This window comes from Nanorana parkeri, unplaced genomic scaffold (genome assembly GCF_000935625.1).
Source record: "Nanorana parkeri isolate BGI_ZX_2015 unplaced genomic scaffold, ASM93562v1 scaffold436, whole genome shotgun sequence".
NCBI lineage: Eukaryota > Metazoa > Chordata > Amphibia > Anura > Dicroglossidae > Nanorana > Nanorana parkeri.
The window spans coordinates 380,188-400,046 of record NW_017306704.1 but is presented as its reverse complement, the minus strand read 5'-3'; the positions used below and the strand labels follow the sequence as shown (position 1 = coordinate 400,046).

Genomic DNA, 19,859 nt, shown 5'->3' with positions numbered 1-19,859 from the left:
TATATATATATATATATATATATACACACACACACACACACACACACACACACACACACAGACAGCAGAGGAGGTAAAAACACATTTTCATTTATATTACTGTAAAAAATGCCAAAGTTTAATTAACTGGGCAGCACAGTGGTGTAGTGATCAGCGTTTCTGGGCTGGGTGTCCCTGGGTCGAATCCCAGCCAGGTCACTATCTACAAGGAGTTTGCATGTTCTCCTTGTGCTTGCGTGGGTTTCCTCCCACACTCCAAAGACATGCTGGAAGGTTAATTGGCCCCTGTCTAAATTAGCCCTGTATGTATGCATGCGAGATAGGGACCTTTGATTGTAAGCTCCTCAGGGGCAGGGACTGATGTGTATGTGCACTATGTAAAGCACTGCATAAATTGTCGGCGCTATATACATGCCTGTAATAAATAAAAAAAATCCTTATGCTATCCTAGTCTACACAATAAATACCCAGTAGACCTCTCCCATTCAGTAACATCCTGTCTCCTACTCTAACTGGACTATCTGCCCTTTATATACCCTGTTCCGTTAAAGACTAAATGTTCCCATCATGGAGATGTTTCAAATGTCTGGCTACACTGGTCTTTTTACCTGATTTTATATCGTGCAAGTAATCCTTCATCAGAGTCTTCTACTTGTTTTACCCACATCCTGTACCTTCAAATCTTGTAAGTCAACACATATATAACACATGTTGTATTACAGTTCATAAGCTGCTTGCTTTCATATTGATTATTAGTATAGCAGGACCTTATGACTCTGGAACATCTAGCATCACCACATCTATATAGACCTGTAGTCTGCACCCAAGTAATCAACTTTAAATATATACACAGTGATAGTTGTTGTGTCAGTGTTGGAGAATGTTTTGCCACAAAGTGTTTTTTATTTCATAAAATTCTGTACTATGCTTAGTAGAAAACTCCTATAAGTGCTTTTCTGAATACTTGAAAGTTCAAATTTCTTTTTCTCACAATAGAAACCCCATGTATATGTGTAATGTTTGCTTTCCTTTAAAAAATGAGAATTCAAGTAGCAAATATTTCAGGGAAAAACTTTAATTGTGGGAAATATTTGAAGCCTGTACCTAGAATAAAGCGCTGCATGAATTTACATAGACCTGATGCAGAACAGACACTGCAACACTATTACAGGCAAAGAACTGGCTACGGCAAATCGGATACAAATTCAAACCCAGGAACAGCAAGTGGAAAGAAGGCTGTCAGGGTTCTTCATGTCATCATCACAATAGCGGTTGCTATGGAAACCCACTCCTGCATTGACATTTTAATCAGCTGGGCAAAAAAAGGGACTAGGAAGCAATTCTTTACAGCCGCCTGCCCTCATTTACGAAGTCCATCTCAGAAAAATCACATTATGGAAAGTCAAACATGCAATCGGAAATAATCCTGAAAATTGGGATCCACGATAGGAACGTGCACGGTAGAACAGCAGGTGTATTGTGTAACAGTAAATGAGCATCATTTGGATAGCAATGTTTTATTATATCATTATACTATATAGTAAGATATTATAGCAAGGCTGAGAAACAGAAGAGTACAGCCTTGGGGATGTCAACTGCAGTCTCACAGTGCTTGCTTTTTTTGTGGTGGGGGAAAGGGAGTGGAATGCACTTGAAAACACTATTATCATCTACAAATAAGTAAACCGTGTAATTAAACATATTTACACCTGTATACACAAAGGGGGGACTTTATCATAGGAATTTGCGAGTGTTTGACCTTGCATGGAATATATTTGCACCAGATTTATATTGCTAGTCTTAGGGTATCGGGAGGACGCTAGTTTGTGTCCTCCCGTTACCCTAAGGACAACTATGGGGAAAAGCCCTGACCCCATAGTTCTCGTTTAACTGTCACTTAGACAAAGTGGTCATGGGGACTTAAGTTGTGAGTGTTTTCTTAGGTGATGCTCCAGTTTCATACAGCCCCAGAACAAGTGCAGATGAAAACAGGTGCAATTGGAAAAGTACTGCAAGCTCAGGTGAAAACAGGGGCACCTGTTAAAAGACAGATTTGCACATTTAAAAAAATTATCTAAGAGGCTAAAACTGTTGCAATTGCTTTAATAAATTCCCTCCAATGTATTCCATTGTGCCCTCTGAAGCATCTATGTTAAGGCAGTAAGCTAATTGGCAGTTTTCATCCATGGGAATCCTGAACAGTAAGTCTGCTAGGTGTTTAAAAACACTCCTTCCCTCTTTTAGTCTTCTGTACTAGCAACATTGGCAAATGTTTACCCATGGCTGTTATTAAAGGGTCAGTCCTCCCAGAACTGGTATTTCCATTATGGATAGATGCTGGAGCACATAACCATTCATCAACCTATGAATTCTGATGCTATTGCTATTGTTACCAATTCTTAGAGAGATCTCTGCACCTGAATTCTCGGCACCAACCACCTGCTGCTGCCGCCATTGAAATAGTGGTTGCATTTTCCTTTTTAGAGTGTAAAGTTGTATCCAAGGATGAATTTTAATTTTAAGTCAAACAATGGGGGGAATTTATTAAACCTGAAGCAGATGCTCCAGATTTTGTCTGCTCCAGTTTTGATAAATCCCCCTCAATGTCTTGTACACCATAACACAAATTCATTATTGAATAAACATTTATTAAGTGTGTAATAAATAAACATTCATAGCAGGGTATGATAATGACACTCAGTTTGAAAAGCAAGCTGACATTCTTATTAGAAGGCCCAGCATTGTGGAAGTTCCCACAGACTGACTATATCACATATTGCCCTCTGTTGTGGAGGGAGAGTTCTTTAGTGGCCTATTTTTTGCACAACAGCTGCAACAAAGAGCCTTCAGGGAGCCTACAGTTCCCCCTACCACAGGCACAAGTGATTAGTATATACAAAGTTATTCACTAAAGGGTGAAGAGTTTGGAGAAGACAGGAGAAGTGAACAATCTAGGACAAAATAGCTGACGTGGAAAAATTCTCCAATTCAGCTCAATTTCCAGTTCAGCTATATTGTCTGAGATTGTTCACCTTCTCCAACCTGTTCACCTTTTAGTGAATAACCCCGATAATGTTAATATTCACATTTACAGTAATGTGATGTGAAAAAAGAGGTACACCCCACGGAAAGTGTTCACAAATGATGTTCAATTTGATTGCAAGAGTGAATGCACAATGTCAGTTATGTGTGTTATTTGTTCACGTATATCACCTTCACCTGTAGGCACTGTCTGAACTATGATCTAATGGTGGCCTGTTCATATATGTTCATACAGTCCACAATTTCCATGGGGTCTACTTACTTTTTCCTATGACAATCTAATTAAAACAAAAAACAAAAACATTCCATTTAAACTGGTAACATTTATTTTTTTACGGAGGCTAAACAAATACTGGTGAAATCATGGAAGTCTGACATTTCAGCAGCTTAAGCAGATTAGCAGCTTAAAAATAAAAGTATGTGGTATTTAATTACTGAAAAACTTTGGGCAATTTCTAGTGATAGTTAAATTTCAAGAGGTTTGGAAGCATAGGATTGAAGATGATATGCCATCTAATGTTGACAATATATTATTAGGGATTTAATTAAAAAGCTGAGTGGCCTGTCCCAGAGGGGAGAGCTAAAAGAGGAGAGGGGGGGCGTAGAGGGCAGAGAGAAAGTTTAAAATGTTCCTTTACCCATATCTTTAAAATAACAGCAAAGACACCTTTAGAAAGGTTTAGTAATGACAATCTACAATCACATACTTCTAGATAATTGCAGGATTTTTTTTTTCTTCCCCCGTCTTCTCACAGTGGCCATGTTAACTAAGGGCAGGTTACTAGCTCTCTGTTTACTTCCTGGAACTCTGGCACATGTGACTAGGACATGTGACCATGCACATCATCACAGAGGGGAAAAAATGCCTTTCCCTGAGATCTCATGAAACTACAGACAAGATTTCCCAGCAATGCTCTGCTGATATAACCTTTCCAGGATGCAATGCTCGGGCACAATTATATCACCAGGAAGGGGAAACAAGAAATTGTAATAAAAATAAAACACATGTTTGTTCAGCTAATGATGTTAAAGATAATTTCATATCAGCATGCAGAGCTGCATGCTGATGTGATTTTTAGTCAAAGGGGGTAATGGTCCGCTTCAAGAAAGTGTTTTTGTCTTTGTGCGGTATTCGGGTCACACCTGAAATATTATTTTTGATTGAATTAAGGTGAAAGCATTTACAATGATGTTAGGAATAATGGGGGTGCAAGTCAATATGGGGGAATATATATACGTAAGGAGCAAGGAAGACAGAAGTGTTTTCTGAACAATGTATTGTGTCATTTCTCTTTTTTGTTATGGTTATGAGAAAAATCAATAAAAATAAATGTCAGATGGAAATACAAAAAGGATTTTTACAATATTTTCTAACCGATGATGATTGCAACATAACACAGGCAAGAGGTAATAGTTACCATCTGCAGCAAAAAAAAAAAAAAAGTGTCAGCTCTGGAGTACCCTCTCTCCAAAAAGAAAAATCAATGGGTGGCTCAACCCGATTAACATTTCACCATAGCAAAAAATATGGCAGGGTTGGGCGGGCTGACTTATAAAAAACAATTTAAGAAGGAATTATGCAATTTAAGTGTAGTAACCCATTAAAGTGAACCTGTCAGCTCTGACCACAGTACAGCAAATTATACGTTATAGCGCCCGCACAAGCCACCGACATCACTGTGCGGTGCTGGGGCAACGGCACTGATTGTGGGAGGCTTGGGAGTACGTGGAGGAGGCTGTTTGTACCGACGGAGGGGACGGGCGTGTTTGCTCGCTCTCTCTGCTCTCCCTGGTGGTTCAGCAACCTGGTGGTCTGAAAACTTCTATGCAAGTCCCAGTCTCCATAGATTTTATACCCCCCTGTTTAAATTTGGCTGTTATGCCTTCATGCATGGCCTATTTGTTTGAGGAGGGTGGCTCCCCCACTATGTAGAGGGCTCATTCACAATATGGTTATTTGAATAGGCCCCCATTTCTTTTCATTTATTTAAGGTGTCACTGCTTTGCCTACCTCCTACTCAATATTGGGGACTGGCCCCTGCTCCATCCCTGTCATCATTAGGAAGGACTATACGGGTGTGGTGCCCGGACGGACCCGCTAGGATACATACATGTCAGCTTGTGACATTGGTAGGTAATCTTTTTATTCAAACAACTGATATACAGATAATCACGATTATATGGATCATGTTTATCATTATGCTCTTTTTAAACTATGCAGATATTCCCTTCTCCTGAAGAAGCGCCTGTGTGTGCAAAACGTTGAGTAACTGCTCCTCCACTATCAACCACACCATTTACTACTTTGTACCGTTTGATGCTCTATTGCTGAAATCATAACCAGTTTATGCCTCTCTTCTATTGCTTATTGTGCATTGTTTTGATCAAATGTTCACCATGTACATTTGTAATGGAAGGTTGAATGGAGTGAGCACATAGGGAGCAATCTGACCAGCTGATTGTTTTTATGCTATATACTAGCTCTTTTTTAAAATACTACCAACATTAAAATTAAATATTTTTTACCGTCCACTGTCTCTCTGGAGTTGTCATTCTATGCCTGAAAAACCCAAACTTTTTCTTTTTGATACCTCTTGTCATAGGGGTGTGGCACCTATAACCCAGATCCAGGCAAACCCTTTTCAGACCACAGTACAGCAAAGAAAATGGTTAAATGTGGAGAATTTCCTGTTCAAGCTCTTGCTTAAAATGATGCTGCATATTGTGCATACGTGTTGCAGAGCTCCTGACAGCAAATCTTTCAGATGCCTGAGGCCTAACAGATGATACTGAGCAGCCTTATAACATAGATATGCAATATGCAGTAAAAAAAATATACATATTTGTCTACAGTAAAAAGATTGAAAAGTCAATCCTTTCCAGTCATTTCTCAGTTGTGGATATCAGCAGAAGAAGTGCCATTCATAAAATGATTTCTCCATATACTGTGAAAGCAGTGACATAAAGAGAATGCCATCATTATAATACATGCCATGACCAGCTATCGGTATTACTGCTACTTATATCATCCTTCATCCTTGTTCTGGAGGGGAAAAAAGAGGAAACTTGCCAAAGTTTAGAGCTAAATTGACCTTTTCAGAAGGTAGAACTGTGCGATATGGGCTCTCATCTCATGAAGGCTGGAGAATACCAGTATTATTTAATACCAAAAAATTATAGCATGCATCCCTGCTTTTGAAGTTGAAATGGACTCCATTATTAAAGTAGATGTAAATCTTAAAGTGACACTAAACTCAGGAGTTAAATCTTAAAAATGCATTCAAGTACCTTCACTATTAAAATGTAGCTTATCTGGCTATCACTCGGCTGTAGATCATCAAATCATCTCTGAATTCATGTTGACACTGTCCTTCCTTCTGGAGGGTGGCTACGTTTGTTCCTCATGTGTGTTGTAAAGTAGTCACCGCTCCAAGATCACTCCTGTGATGGACTACAATCTCAGGTTTAGTTTACTAATTTATATTGAGATTGTAGTCCATCACAGGAGTGAGCTTGGAGCGGTGACTACTTTACAACACACACAGGGACCATGGGGAACAAAAGCAGCCACCCTCCAGAAGGAAGGACAGTGTCAGCACCAATTCAGAGATGATTTGGGCATCTACAGCCGAGTGATACACAAATTAGATACATTTTTGTTAATAGTTAAGGTACTTCAATGCGTTTTTAAGATTTAACTCCTGAGTTTAGTGTCACTTTAACTATATAACATTTAGTCTCCATCAGAAGCCTGTGTGACAATGCAGGAGAACAATTAGAAGATATCATAAGAGGGTGGTCAGCCTTTCACAGGAAATGCCTGAACAAGGCAAGCCTCGGCAGGATCACTATTATTTTAATGGAAACTGCAGATTTAAAATGACTTTTGAAATAACAAAAGTATGTTGAAGTTTTAAAAAAATTGCAGTGATTGGGCTCACATATACTTTGAAGAGTAGGTCCACCAACAAGTCGTTGTCGGTGGACATTTTTAATATAACATGAAAACCCAAAAGCAAGATGGCCTAGCTATGATTCCAAGGTTAACTTCCGCATACCTTGGGCTCTGGAAGAAAAGTAGAATAAAAGAGCTGAAAGCACAAAGTTTATCCTTATGTTGTGGCTGGCCATTTATGTGAGAGAATCGGTATAAGTGATCTGACTGCCGGACAGGCAGCTGCTACATTCCAGAAGATCGCCACTCTCTCCTTGGTTTGACGTGTCAAATTGTTGGATTGGGAATCAAAGCACAACACTTTAGTAGTCCAGATACATCTTTATTCAACGAAGGGGTGAGGGGACATTACAGAAATAGCCAACTCGTTTCGGGGGCTCATACAAATACCCCCTCCATCAGGAATTACTAAGGGAGAACATGTATCAGGATTGTCATGCCTTAAAATCGGATGCCATTTTTCCAATGTGTGGGAATGTATAGAGCTCTTTGGCAGCTGCTTTGGGAGTATTTCTATAGTGTCCTCATAACCCTACATGGAATAAAGATATATCTGGACTAATAAACGGAATGTGGCGCTACAATTCACAATCCTGCACCTTGGGCTGCCACTCTTTGAGGTAAACAGGAGGTTTCTGAGTGTTCTCAAACAGCAGACATATTCTCCATTAGCGAAAAGAAATCCATCAATGAGAGTTCAACCTCTCAGAACTGCACTAACAATTTTCCTGTGAAACAAGCAGTCAGCCATATTGTATCATACAATTACAGAAATCGGCTTACCTCTTCTGCTGCAAACTTTAAAACTGCAGTAAACGGCGTACATTCAGGGACACTTAGGCTGAAGAAAAGAATGAATAATTATTCAGTTGTCCTCAGAAATGTAAATGTTTGCTTAATTTTGCAAAGAGATCTATACACTCTTGCACTATCTGTAATGTAGTCACCTTTTAACTTCTGTAATGCCCTGACTGACACACAGTAAACACTTGAGGCCATGTCACACTAGTGATCCTGTCGCCAGTGAGAACTTGCCAGTGATAGGATTGCTGTAAAAAGCAAGGGGGACACATACCTGCTTTGCGTATGTCGCACTTTTGCCAGAATCAGCAGCAAGGTGTGGCTCTTGCAAAGCATACGTTGCTGCGGGAGAGTGCTGCCTGGATTCTCCAGCTGGCAATGGAACAACACATGCAAGCAGATGAGATATTTTACTGCATGCATTTGTCCTCCAAAGAGATCCAGCTGCAGGCAAGTTCTCTCTAGCTTCAGGATCACTAATGTGACATGGCCCTTAATCATTGTGAATGGCAAAAGGATGGTAAAGCCATATGGACATTCTAATGTTTTAACTAGTTAAAGGTTAGTCAAGCCTAATAATATTGCACTAGCATAAAGACACACTGTCACCCTGCCCATGCTTTCCTGATCAGCTTCCCTTGACCCTCATATACTTGCCTTACCTTTGCCCTCCCACAGTTACTTGCTTCCCTATAGCAGGCACTGAAATGAGTTGTGTTGGTGAACGCTGATGTCACTCCCCAAGTCATTTGACAGTGCTCTAAGCCTAGAAATTGGCCACAGGGCCCAGGGACTGTCACAGGGGACGGGGTCACATGCTTCCCCTTAAGCCAGCTTCTGAGGGGGAAAAAGCAGCATATAGGTAAGGCAAGTATATAGGGGTTGGGTGTCCTCATCAGAGACACGTTCATTTTGTTCTGTATAGACAAAGTGACAGTGTTGCTACTGCAGGAGTAGGCAATCTCAGCAATCCAATTGTGCTGAAACTATAACTCCCATCATGTCTTTGTCTCTGGAAATCATGCCTGTAGCTGTCAGAATCTTGGGCCTCATGGGACTTGTAATTCCACAACAGCTGGAGTGCCAAAGTTGCCTGCCCCTGGTCTACTGGATGGCCCAACCATATAAATATAAATAATTCTCAGGTTAGATAAACACACACTTAGCTCAGTTTATGTGCTTTGACTCTTACACCTAATTTCGTTGGGGTGTTCCCTTAAAATTTCCAATAATATTTCACATCTCAGCAAATAGGACACTGTGTAGCTTTTTAATAACAGCCTAAATCAGGCCTGGACAAATCCCGGGAACAAGGTAACCAATACCCTAAAAATGTCACCCGCCTCCTAATGCTTGAGGTTTTCTCTAACTGTTGTCAATGGAGCTGACTCCTAAAAAAAAAAAACCTGCTGGCTCCTGATTTCCTTAACAGTTTGTCTACCTCTGGCCTAAATAATGTCCAAGGAAAAGAAAAACAAATCTGACCCCACATTTAGTAAGTTTTTCGTTTTACATATAAATGAAATAAACAAACTTACACTTTGTAAGGAAGCCGGGGATCTGCGGTTTGTATAATTTTAAAAGTTACCTTCGACCTAAGATTGAAAACAAAATATATATTTTACTGACATTTATTTTCTACTACAATTCTAAACACATGTGCTAAAACCTTGAAAGGAGCTGGCATTTAAAGCGGAGCCTTTCACTAAAAATCCCATCAGCATACAGCTTTGCATGCCGATATGAAATCATCTTACATTCATTAGCTAAACAAACATATTTTTATTTTACTTACAATTATTGTTTTTCTACTTCCTGGTCCACTTCTGGCACACATGATATAAATGCAAAAGCACTGCATCCTGGGAAGGTTACACCAGCAAAGAATTGCTAGGAAATCTCATCTGTAATCTCAGGGAGAGGCATTTTCCTCCCCTGAGATGATGTGCATGGTCACATGTCCTAGTCACATGTGCCAGAGTTCCAGGAAGTAAAAGGGGATATATTAATCTGCCCTTAGTTAAAAAAAATGGCTACATTGAGAAGAATGGGGAGATGCAAAGAATACAAATAATTGTAAGAAAAAAAATATGTTTGTTTAACTAATGAAAGTAAGATGATTTCATATCGGCATGCAGAGCTACATGTGGATGTGATGTTTAGTGAAAGGGGGTAAATGTCAGCTTTAAGTGCAACTGAACCCAAAACGTTTTTTTTTCAACCTTTTTAGCTAGTGGAAAAAGGATCAGAACCTCCATCAGCTTTTTATTGCTGTCTGGTTCCAGAATTACAATAGAAAGAAAGGAAATCTCAGTAATAGGAACAAATTAAGGATGCATCGAAATTGAATTGTTAGAACAAAACCGAAAATAAAAAATTTATCAGGCCAAAAAAAATATGATTTTTTTTTCACCCCAAAACTTTATAAAGCATTTGAAATTATTATTATTATTTTTTTACTGTACTGTTGGGGGCCCCTGAGGAAATATTAGAGATCTAAACAGACATTACGCTTTTAAAAGAGAAAAAAGAGTAAGTATACTATGTCCTCTGTTATTTACAAACACTCAGCGATCAGTCCGCTCCCCATCCTGACTCGCCTGTCACAGGAGGCCAAGCAAGGGGCGGTATGAGAGGAGAGCTCGGCCTCCTGTGACAGCTCTCTCCTCCTCACACCACCCCGCTCGGCCTCCTGAGGGCCCTGTCACACCATCAAGAGTGCGTTCGGCCTCTGAAATGCACCCCGGCCGGCTCACTTTGTTTTGGGACGGGAGGGGGCGTGACGGTGAACCCACGGTGGGATCGCCGGCACCCGAACGCGTGGCACATTAGTGCCTGCGTTCCGGTCCAGTGCGATCTGCAAAAAATAGTGCATGCAGCATTTTTTGCAGATCGCACTGGATCGGAACGCAGACACTAATGTGCCACGCGTTCGGGTGCCGGCGATCGCACCCCGGGCGTGGCTGCGGTGCCATTGAGTTCAATGCACCGACATGCCCCCTCCCACCCCAAAACAAAGTGAGCCGGCCGGGTTGCGTTCCAAAGGCCGAATGCACTGGAACACACTTGATGGTGTGACTGGGTCCCGAAAGCAGGCATCGGGGGGAGGGATGACACAGCGGGGAGGAGACAAGCTAGGGATGCACGGAATTTTCAGCCGTTACAGTATTTTCGCAATTTTGCCCACAGTACCATTCTCAGCTGAAATGTTGGTGCATCCCTAGAAAAAATAGAAAGAAAAATATGACAGCGGTTATAATTTTTCTGCTGTGAGGCAGAGCTGTGTAAAGCTGCCCATACACTGTAATATTTTCTTCGTTCAACCTGCCGGCTAAATAAAGAAAATATAACAGATTCCTCCATCAATGTCTTAAGAGTATTGATAGAGGAATCTCCCGCTGTCTACATTGTAGTCTGACGGTGGCCACCAGTCGCTGTCAGAATCCCCGACAGCAGCTGTTCAAAGATTTTCCGACCGCCTCCTTCAATCAGCTGATCCAGGGATGCCGGCCAAAAGGGTGCCGACAGCATCATCCACTGTGCGAATTTCGGCAGACTAGGTGGACTAATTCTTTGGCAGGCAAAACATCTCTCTTATATGCATCTGATCCATGAATGTAGCCGTTTGCCTGCAGTCCAGTTTTAATATAGCAGCGTCCAGTTTTGCATAAATGCCAGTTGTCTATTCTAAAGCGATACCTTTTGAAGATTTCAATCAGCTGCATCATTACATAAAAATATCATTTGATGAATTCTGCTGATTGCGATGTACATTTAAATCTTCCTTTGATAAGCCACTGAGTGTAGCTAATCAAAGGGAACAGGTCTTACAAATAAAAGAAGTGTCTAGTTATTCTCAAAGCTGCAAGAAATCAATTTGCAAGCCAAGGAGGAGATGAGCAATGGAAGTTTATACTTCATGTCGGCAGCCTTGCTCACCAGTACATGGGTGCTGAGAAAGAGCACAGAGTCTGTCAGCCTATAGCGATGCAATTCCTTCAAGCGACACCAAAACTGATACAAGACATAGCTGTATAACAAGAGACTATATGCTTCCGCGTACACAGATCCAGATGCAAACATCTGTAAAACTATCAAATCTGTGAAATTCTTCTCCCATTCCTCTAGCTTAGTTTTCAGTCCCATGCGTACAGTCGTAAATTACGCAGAAACACTGACTGTGGATGAGGAATTTTCTACTTTGATTTTACACAGCCTTTCATAGCACACAATTACTGAGCACAACACAGCTGTGTGTGCAGGCTTACGATATACAATAATGCTGCCTCTATAAAAAGAACTATACGGATCTGAACGCTGCAGCTTTTTTCATAAACTCGTGTGCTTGAGCCCTAAGAGGGGAATTCTCATCACTTCGGGAGATGTCCTGGCAGGAGTTTTAAAGCCCAACTCCTGGCAGGATTACCTTCACAGGTTTCAAACAGACACACCTTCTGGTTCCCCAGGAGCAGGGGTCACCAAACCCAGAGCCTGTAAGGAACCGGGCCAGCCGCTGGCAGTACTGCTCCCCATTCAGGGCCAGGGAGGAGGAGAGCAGGGCAGTGTGGCGAGTGGAGCAGTGTGGCCGTGTCAGTGCAGAGACTGGGACTGTGGGAGTGATGGCCGAGTGGAAGGGCTGACAACTCTGCACCATGTTATAGGAGGCGAAAGGGCTGTGCAGAGGCCTGGCTTCTGGGTGCTGTCCCTAGTAGCTTGGGTTCCACAGATCCCGAGCTGGCGAGATGGCTGCCTCCACCAGCAGCCCCCCGCTGGAGAACATGCAGAGCGACCTGCGAGGCCTCTCCATGGAGTGCAAGAAGTTCCCTCCTGTCAAATAGGTTATGACCCCAATAGTGTGTGCAGCCATCTCCTACATGTCCTCCCTTCATATTACACCCACAGCAGCCTGGCCTCCCCGTCTGCAGTGTGTTATGTTATCTGCCGCACACTAATCACTAGCCCCCCCCCCCTCGTCCCATGGTTTGTGGAAACATTTCCTTCTACGAAACTGGTCCCTAGTACCAAAAAGGTTGGGGGAAGCTGCCCAGGAGGACCTCACGGCTGGCTCTGCCCATCTGGTTTTATTTGGCCGAGACCTTTGAAGAGCGATTTGACAGGTGCCGGCCGAATGTCAACAGATAGGCGGAGCCAACCGTGACATCATCCGTTTACGTTTGGCCTGCAACTGCCAGATTGCTCATTTAGCTCTGGGAGTCCATCGTTTTTTTCCCCACCAGTCAGTCAACTTAATTGATCTGTGGATTGCAGCATTGGACCATTTTTTGGGGGAGGGGGGGGGGGTTTTTTTTTTTAATTCAATGTGTTTTTTTTAAATTGAAGTTGATTTTACAAAAGTCTGGTGTGTTTATTTACCTTTTTTAAAGGGGTACCGCAACACAAATACACCCCTCTGCCTGCAGACCCTCACAACCAAGTCAGGGTTGTGAAGAGGCCCTTGTCCCCATCAGCGTGCTTTTCCACGGGGCCCCTGAAGCGAGGGGCTGATCAAAGGGCTTCCCGCAGGTGAAGATACGGCTTAATCCTTTGTGAATAACCCCCTAAGGGCCTGTTCACACGACGTCCGTTTTGTGTGCTGACCGGCTACGTACGCTGCTGCACTCAAAATGCATCCCAATGTATCCCTATGTGTTTTATGGGCTCCAGTTCTCATGTGCGCAGTCCGTTCAGCTTACGACAGAAAAAATACTCCATGTCACATTTTGTCAGGTCCGGAAACGGAACGGATACGCAAACGCGTAAAAAACGCACTGCGCTGCAGCTAACATACTAACAGCCCCACTCCAGCAAAAAAAAATAAATGCTGGAACGCATCCAAAACGCAATGCATCAGCAGCTCCACGTCTGCTGATCAGGACCTGATCTCATGTGAACAGGCCCTAAATGATTTGCAGGACACAGATATGTCTGCATGAGAGTAATGTCCTCCTGTGGAAGCAGAAGGTGTGTCTGCTTAAAACCTGTGAAAGGAATCCGGCCCAGAGCTGGCCTTTAGACTCTTGCCAGGATCTTTTTTTGCTGTCTGTGTACTATTAAGGAATTTTCTCTTCACTTACTGTCTCAGGAACAAAACAGGAAGTCAGAGGAACTCTCTTAAAGTGATGGGAATTCTCCTCTTTAATACAGCCCATAGTGTGACCTGGCCCTGAGGTTGCCATTGATAAATTGCAGGATCTGGACCTGTCATACTTATCCTTAGTGTCCCAACAAGTAGGAAAGGGAGGAGAAAGATGACAGCCCGTGAGCACACAGCAATGGCAGCTTCCTTCCTAATAGGTTCATTACATTCAGGACATGAGAAGGCCCCAGAGGTGTCTCCAGCTGTAGTGCGACTCTAAAGCAGCAGATGTCAGGACTAGCTGGGAGCTCCAGTACTTCTGGGGAGACCGGCCCCTTGTATGCCTCTCCTGTAGTGTCACAATGAATATAACCGCAACCATTCATCTGCCACACACATAGAACAGCACCGCCAACCCTCGCTCATTACTTACATCCTGTACAGACTGCGCCCCGCACACAGCGCCTCTCTTCACTCACTTCACAGAAGCTGCTGCCACACCAAGTCAGACGTCACCACAGCAGGCTTCACCAGCGCAGGGCTGCCCGAGAATATGCCTGACTTATTTCATCTGCATAACTGCAATAGTGAGACAAGTCATTCATCACACTTGCTTCACTGTAACATACTCTGATGCAATTTAATTTACCATCCGTCATAGCCTTCGGAAAACTGAGCATTATAAGTTCCCTTTTTGGCAGGCGCTATTAGTCGCACCCGGCACGGAAAGACCCATTAGGACCCTTTATGTTCGTACGTGTTCATTGGATTGTGCTCCTGAGGCATGACGTCAGCAGCAGTGTAAACTGAGCGGCCATCTTGGATACGGGCAAAATTTGTATGGGCATAGCTGAGAAGGGAAAGTTGTACATTCAGTAAAAAAAAGCTTGTAAAAATAAATAAAACAAGAGTGCTAAAAGATTTTCTTAGAGCCAGTTCAAGCTTGAGCGTTAAGCCAAAGGCATGGCATTCGTGCGTTTAACGCATGCTATCGCACTGCTCTGCATGCTAAATGCACTGGTGCATTGCATCGCCATTCTTCAATGGCTCCCTGCACCATTTTTTTCACCTCGCAGTAAGGCAGCTATGGCAGACCCGTATGACAGGAGATTTGTTTGGATGCCATTCAGAATGACTGGCAATGTGCGGGACCTAGCAGGTGGTGCATTGCACTGTGCGGTAGAGAGCACTAAATGCATGAATACCGTGCCTTTAACACAAGGCTCTAGTTAGAAGTAATTTTTTATTTTTTTCCATTTATTGAACAGATATAACAAAATGGTTTAATTGGTGTGTTTAGCAGACAAATACGGAGCAATAAATAGAAGTTCATTGTTCACGTTGACATACATTTTAACCACTTCAGTGCCAGCATGTCACTATGCAAGTTTGGGTGAGAATTCCTTCATTATGCAACACTGTAACAAAATTAGTTTTATCTCATTTTTTGGGGACCACTACCAAGAAAGCTCATAGAGCTTTTTTTTAGTGGTATTTAATAACTGCTTTCTTAGAGAGCTGCGTCTACTGCAACCATAGCCGCCAATGAGACTCTCCATGCACCTAGTAAGAGCCCGCACTGGCCACATGAGAGCTCCACTGACCACCTGAGAGCCACAATGGCCACCTGAGAGCACCACTAATCACCTGAGAGCCCCATTGACCACCTGAGAGCCTCAACTGGCCATCTGAGAGCATGAAAACAAGCTCAGAGCTCCCAATGATTCTGCATTATGGTGAGTTGTATAATTATATATATATACTACAATGTAATCATAGAAATAAAGTGCACAATAAGCCCTCATTCACACTAGAAAAGGCCAGCACGTACAGCTCTGTGCTGCGTGCACGGCAGTATCGGGCAGCTCCCGGGAAGGACGGGTGCTGCGTGTGATTAGTATGCAGCCCCTGTCCTTCTCTATGGGACTATGCGGCCGTACGCCGCCCTACGCTAACCCACCCTGCACGTCTGTGCTGGTGAGCGTACTCGTACGCTGACAGGATGGATCCTGTCTGCGTCCTAACCAGGAAACACGCACCTGCACGGACCTGCACTTGAGGTGATCGTAGGGGGGTGTATGGCCACGCAGTCCCATAGAGAAGGACGGGGGATGCGTACTAATCACGCGCAGCACCTGTCCTTCCAAGGAGCTGCCCGATAAGGCCGTGCACACAGCTGTACATTCCGGACGATTCCAGTGTGAATGAGGGCTAAATGCGCTTGAATCATCCTGAAACCAATCCACCCCACCCCACCCCCCATGCAAAAAAAAATTCTACAAAACCGGTCCCAGGTGCCAAAAAGGTTTGGAACCGCTGCTTTAGGCCCCGTTCACATTGAGCGGTTCGCACATCGCGCGTTTGTCGCGTGATTTGCATTTTGCGCAATATCACGCAAATGCTTGCATTGAGCAAGCTTGAATCGCGGCTAAATCCGCTCCAAAAAGGGTCCTGCTGTAGCGACACACGACCCGCGACAGCAGGACCCTTTGCCCTATTGAGAAGCATTGGAGAGCGATATCGCGCGGTAAATTGCCGCGATATCGCGGGAATTACCGCACGATAAATCGCTCAATGTGAACGGGGCATCACTCTCTCCTGCCTCTGATGTAAAAGGAAGGGGAGGGCTTGGCAAAGCAAAGCAAATATATCACCATGTGATCACTGTGATAAGCAATTACAGCGATCACAGGACACAGAACTAGTCCGATGTGTGTAAAGCCTTGGCTTTCCACTGTCAGCGACTGACGCGCACACGTTCACGGGAGGAGGTATCTGTAATAAAACATGATGATGTCATCGGTCCTTAGACCACCATAGTGAAGGGGAGAAGAGGCTGCAGGGACCAGTCTGTCAGCTTGGAGGGAGTCGGCTGGACTGAGTATATTTGCTTTATTTGAGTCCCGAAGACAAAACGAGCACTTCAAGAAGAACTCCAGGAATTTGTTAAAATTAACTCTTGCAGTGTGGTTACCCCCCCCATACTGCAAGGATTAAGTGCCTGTTTTATGTCTAGGTGCTAAAATAACAAAGATATACTCACTCAAAGCTCTGAGCCAGCCAGCTGTCACAGCGCTCCCTCCAGCCTGTCTCCTCCTCCCTTCAGCATTGTATTTTCCCTCACCATCCTCACATCTATACACTATGTATAGAATGTGATGATTTACAGGACCTCAGAGTCCTACGGGGGGAGGGGGAGAGACGTTGGAAGGTCCGGGCTAAGCAGCAGCAAGTTTAGAGCTTTGGGTGAGTAAACCTTAGTTTTTTTACTTCTTTGACCTTTGCAGTCCGGGGGTACGTTTTTTTTTCTTTTCACTGAGTTCTTTAAAGCCTACATGCTCAGGATATAGATCTTTGCTAGTGGACGACATTAATATGGACTCACTATATTTGTGCTCAGTAACATGTTTGTATGTTTTTTAAAGAATGGTGTCTGCAGTGTCCGGCAGTATGAAGTTCCTGGCACCTATAACTAAGCATTGGACATTTTATAAATTCTCATCAATTTCTTGCATATGACCACCATGCATATGAAGTATATTAGGGATGCACCAATACTGATACTAGTATCGGTATCGGTACCAATACCGAGTACTCACCCAAATGCTCCCGCTACCGGAACTAGTGGTATCAGGAAGCCGGGGGGCGAGTCAATACCCGACCCACAGGTTTCTTATTGGCCAGGAAGCCAGCTGGCGTTTTACAGCGTGTAGGAAGGCTCTGTAAAACGCCCAGGTGTGAACCAGGCCTAAAGCATATAGTCAGAATTTGGGAGCAAATAATTCCCTTCTGCTGCCTAGCCTAACCCAATATTATTCACATGCCTGGCTATATTTCTGCTTAACTTTGGAAAGTGGAGAAGTGTTGAACCTTCTGTGAGGTTTTTATTCCTGTCCTGGTGACCATTGTTGACTAAAAAATGATAAGAAGTGCAAAATTTTACAGTTGTGACCCAAACAGAAACAGAGGGGGAAATCTTCCAATGGGGACACCTGCCAAGAGGGAACTTCTTTTCACTTTGGAGAGATTTCTTCTAACGTCCTGTTTAATCTCTGTACAGGAAAAAAAGGTAAAGCTTCTCCAAGAGCATGTCTGCTTATTATTTTTTCACCACATTAGTTCCACATTAAAGCTGAACTGAATATGAAAAGACTACCCTTCCATTGGGCTTTCGCAGAATTTTTTTAGCAGAAATTCCACCAGCCATACGCTGGGTGAGGACTGTTTGTATGGCATTCCTGCCACTAGAGGGAGCCGAGGAACATTGGTAATTCTCACGTTCTTCTGCTCCATCTACTGGTGGGAATACCATGATTTAGAAATCATCCCCCAAAGCATTTGTAGAGCCCAATCATATGTAAACAAACATGTATTTCCTTTATTTACTTGATGAAACCTGACTGATAGGCATGAGCTCATGCTTCATGTCTCCTCTATTTTACTTTTTGTTTCATTCTACCATCCGTAATCTGAGTTTTTCAGCACTGGCTAGAAAATGCAAATCTCATAGCTTTATTTACAGTTGACATTTTATTGTTCGAAAAGAAGGTTTTATGTTATTTCTAGCCAGGATCATAATCGCAATGATATATGCAAAACCTGAAGCCTGAGAACACCAGCTACTGCTGATAACAAAATTAATATACCATATGTCTTCACCATTCGTAAACATGCTGTACAGGAATAATTAAATCAATGCTTTATTTCCTGGTAGTGTTGATGACATTTACATTTTATTTCAGAAGCTTCTGGGGCGATAGAGTAAACACTTTGAGCAGACACTACTTTGCGTTTGCAAAGTAACATCTGTACATCTTTTCTTTCTACAGTTATTCTTTATATATGGGATTTTTTTGGGACGGAATAAATGGAGCACAATGTGTACATTATTCTTTGGAGCACTTTCTAAAAGGTATGTTAACTGAATTTCACTTATTAATTAGAAGATATATTCATTTGTCTTTCAAACATTTTTTATTTTCAAAGGTAAAAATACAACATCAAAACAATGAAATATTGAAATAATAGCAGGGATCCCAACCTGAAAAAAGTCATCTCAGGGAGGTGCCCTGCTCATTCCAGGGAGGTGCCCTATGACTTAGAGGTCTATTCACTAAGCTGCCAAAGGCAGCCGAGTGAATAACCGACCCGAAGTGAAGTGAGCCGAACGCTGTTAGGCTATTCACTTCAGGCTGGTACGGCTGATTTCAGCCGTACATCGGGTGGCTTCGGGTCGGCCCGAAGTGCAGAAGGAGTTCAACTCAGCCGATCCAACATCTGGATCGGCTAAGCCGAACCTCCGGCAGGCTACTTGCTGCTGTTCAGTCTATTCTTATAGATGCCGAGCAGCAGTGAGTGAATAGCCGAATGCCGCTGAGCGGCATTCGGCTCGGCTGTTCTGCTCGCTCCCTCTGTGGGACTGAGCAGAACAGAAAAATAGTAAAAAAGTAGAAAAATAAAAATAGAAAACGATTGTGCGGAGCTAGCAGTGACAGTTGATTCCGCCGAATAGTTTCCTATTGTCCGTCGGCTCAAAAAAAAGAAAGAACAACATTTTAGCCATAGGAATGCATTGCTAGATTCCTATTGGTTATTTCAATTTGCAATAGCCAATAGCAAGCTGGCTATTACACCCGCCCACTGCTGCTGTCAATCAGCAGAGGAGGACATGATGGAGAACTTTAGGTCCACCTCTGCTGATTGACAGCAGCAGTGGGGGGGGAGGGGGGGTGCAATAGCTAGTCTGCTATTGGCTATTACAAATTGAAATAGCCAATAGGAGCCTAGCTATTCATTCCTATGCTGTTGTTGTTGTTTTTTTATTGTCTCTGACTGATGGTGGCCGGCGGCTCCGATGTAAAAAACAAACAAACCAGATAGCAGGGAAAGGTTTACTCTGTTAGATAGAGCAGAGTAAACCTTTCTGGGAGAAAATGTTTCTCTCCCGGGTGTCGGGAGCCGCTATCTGATAGCGGGAGACTCCTG

At 43.1% G+C, this 19,859-nt stretch overlaps 1 protein-coding gene across 1 annotated transcript in view; it reads right to left on the bottom strand.

Moving 5' to 3' along the window:
- UFM1 (ubiquitin fold modifier 1) overlaps positions 1 to 14,394 on the bottom strand; it is a 22,315-nt gene extending 7,921 nt beyond the window's left edge. Inside the window, exons 1-3 of the mRNA XM_018560173.1 lie at positions 14,308 to 14,394; positions 9,337 to 9,393; positions 7,781 to 7,838 (exon numbers count right to left, since the gene is read on the bottom strand). Coding sequence (XP_018415675.1) covers positions 7,781 to 7,838; positions 9,337 to 9,393; positions 14,308 to 14,309 — 117 coding nt within the window. The 5' untranslated portion in view covers positions 14,310 to 14,394. The remainder of the gene's footprint in view (positions 1 to 7,780; positions 7,839 to 9,336; positions 9,394 to 14,307) is intronic.
- Positions 14,395 to 19,859: the final 5,465 nt, after the last annotated feature.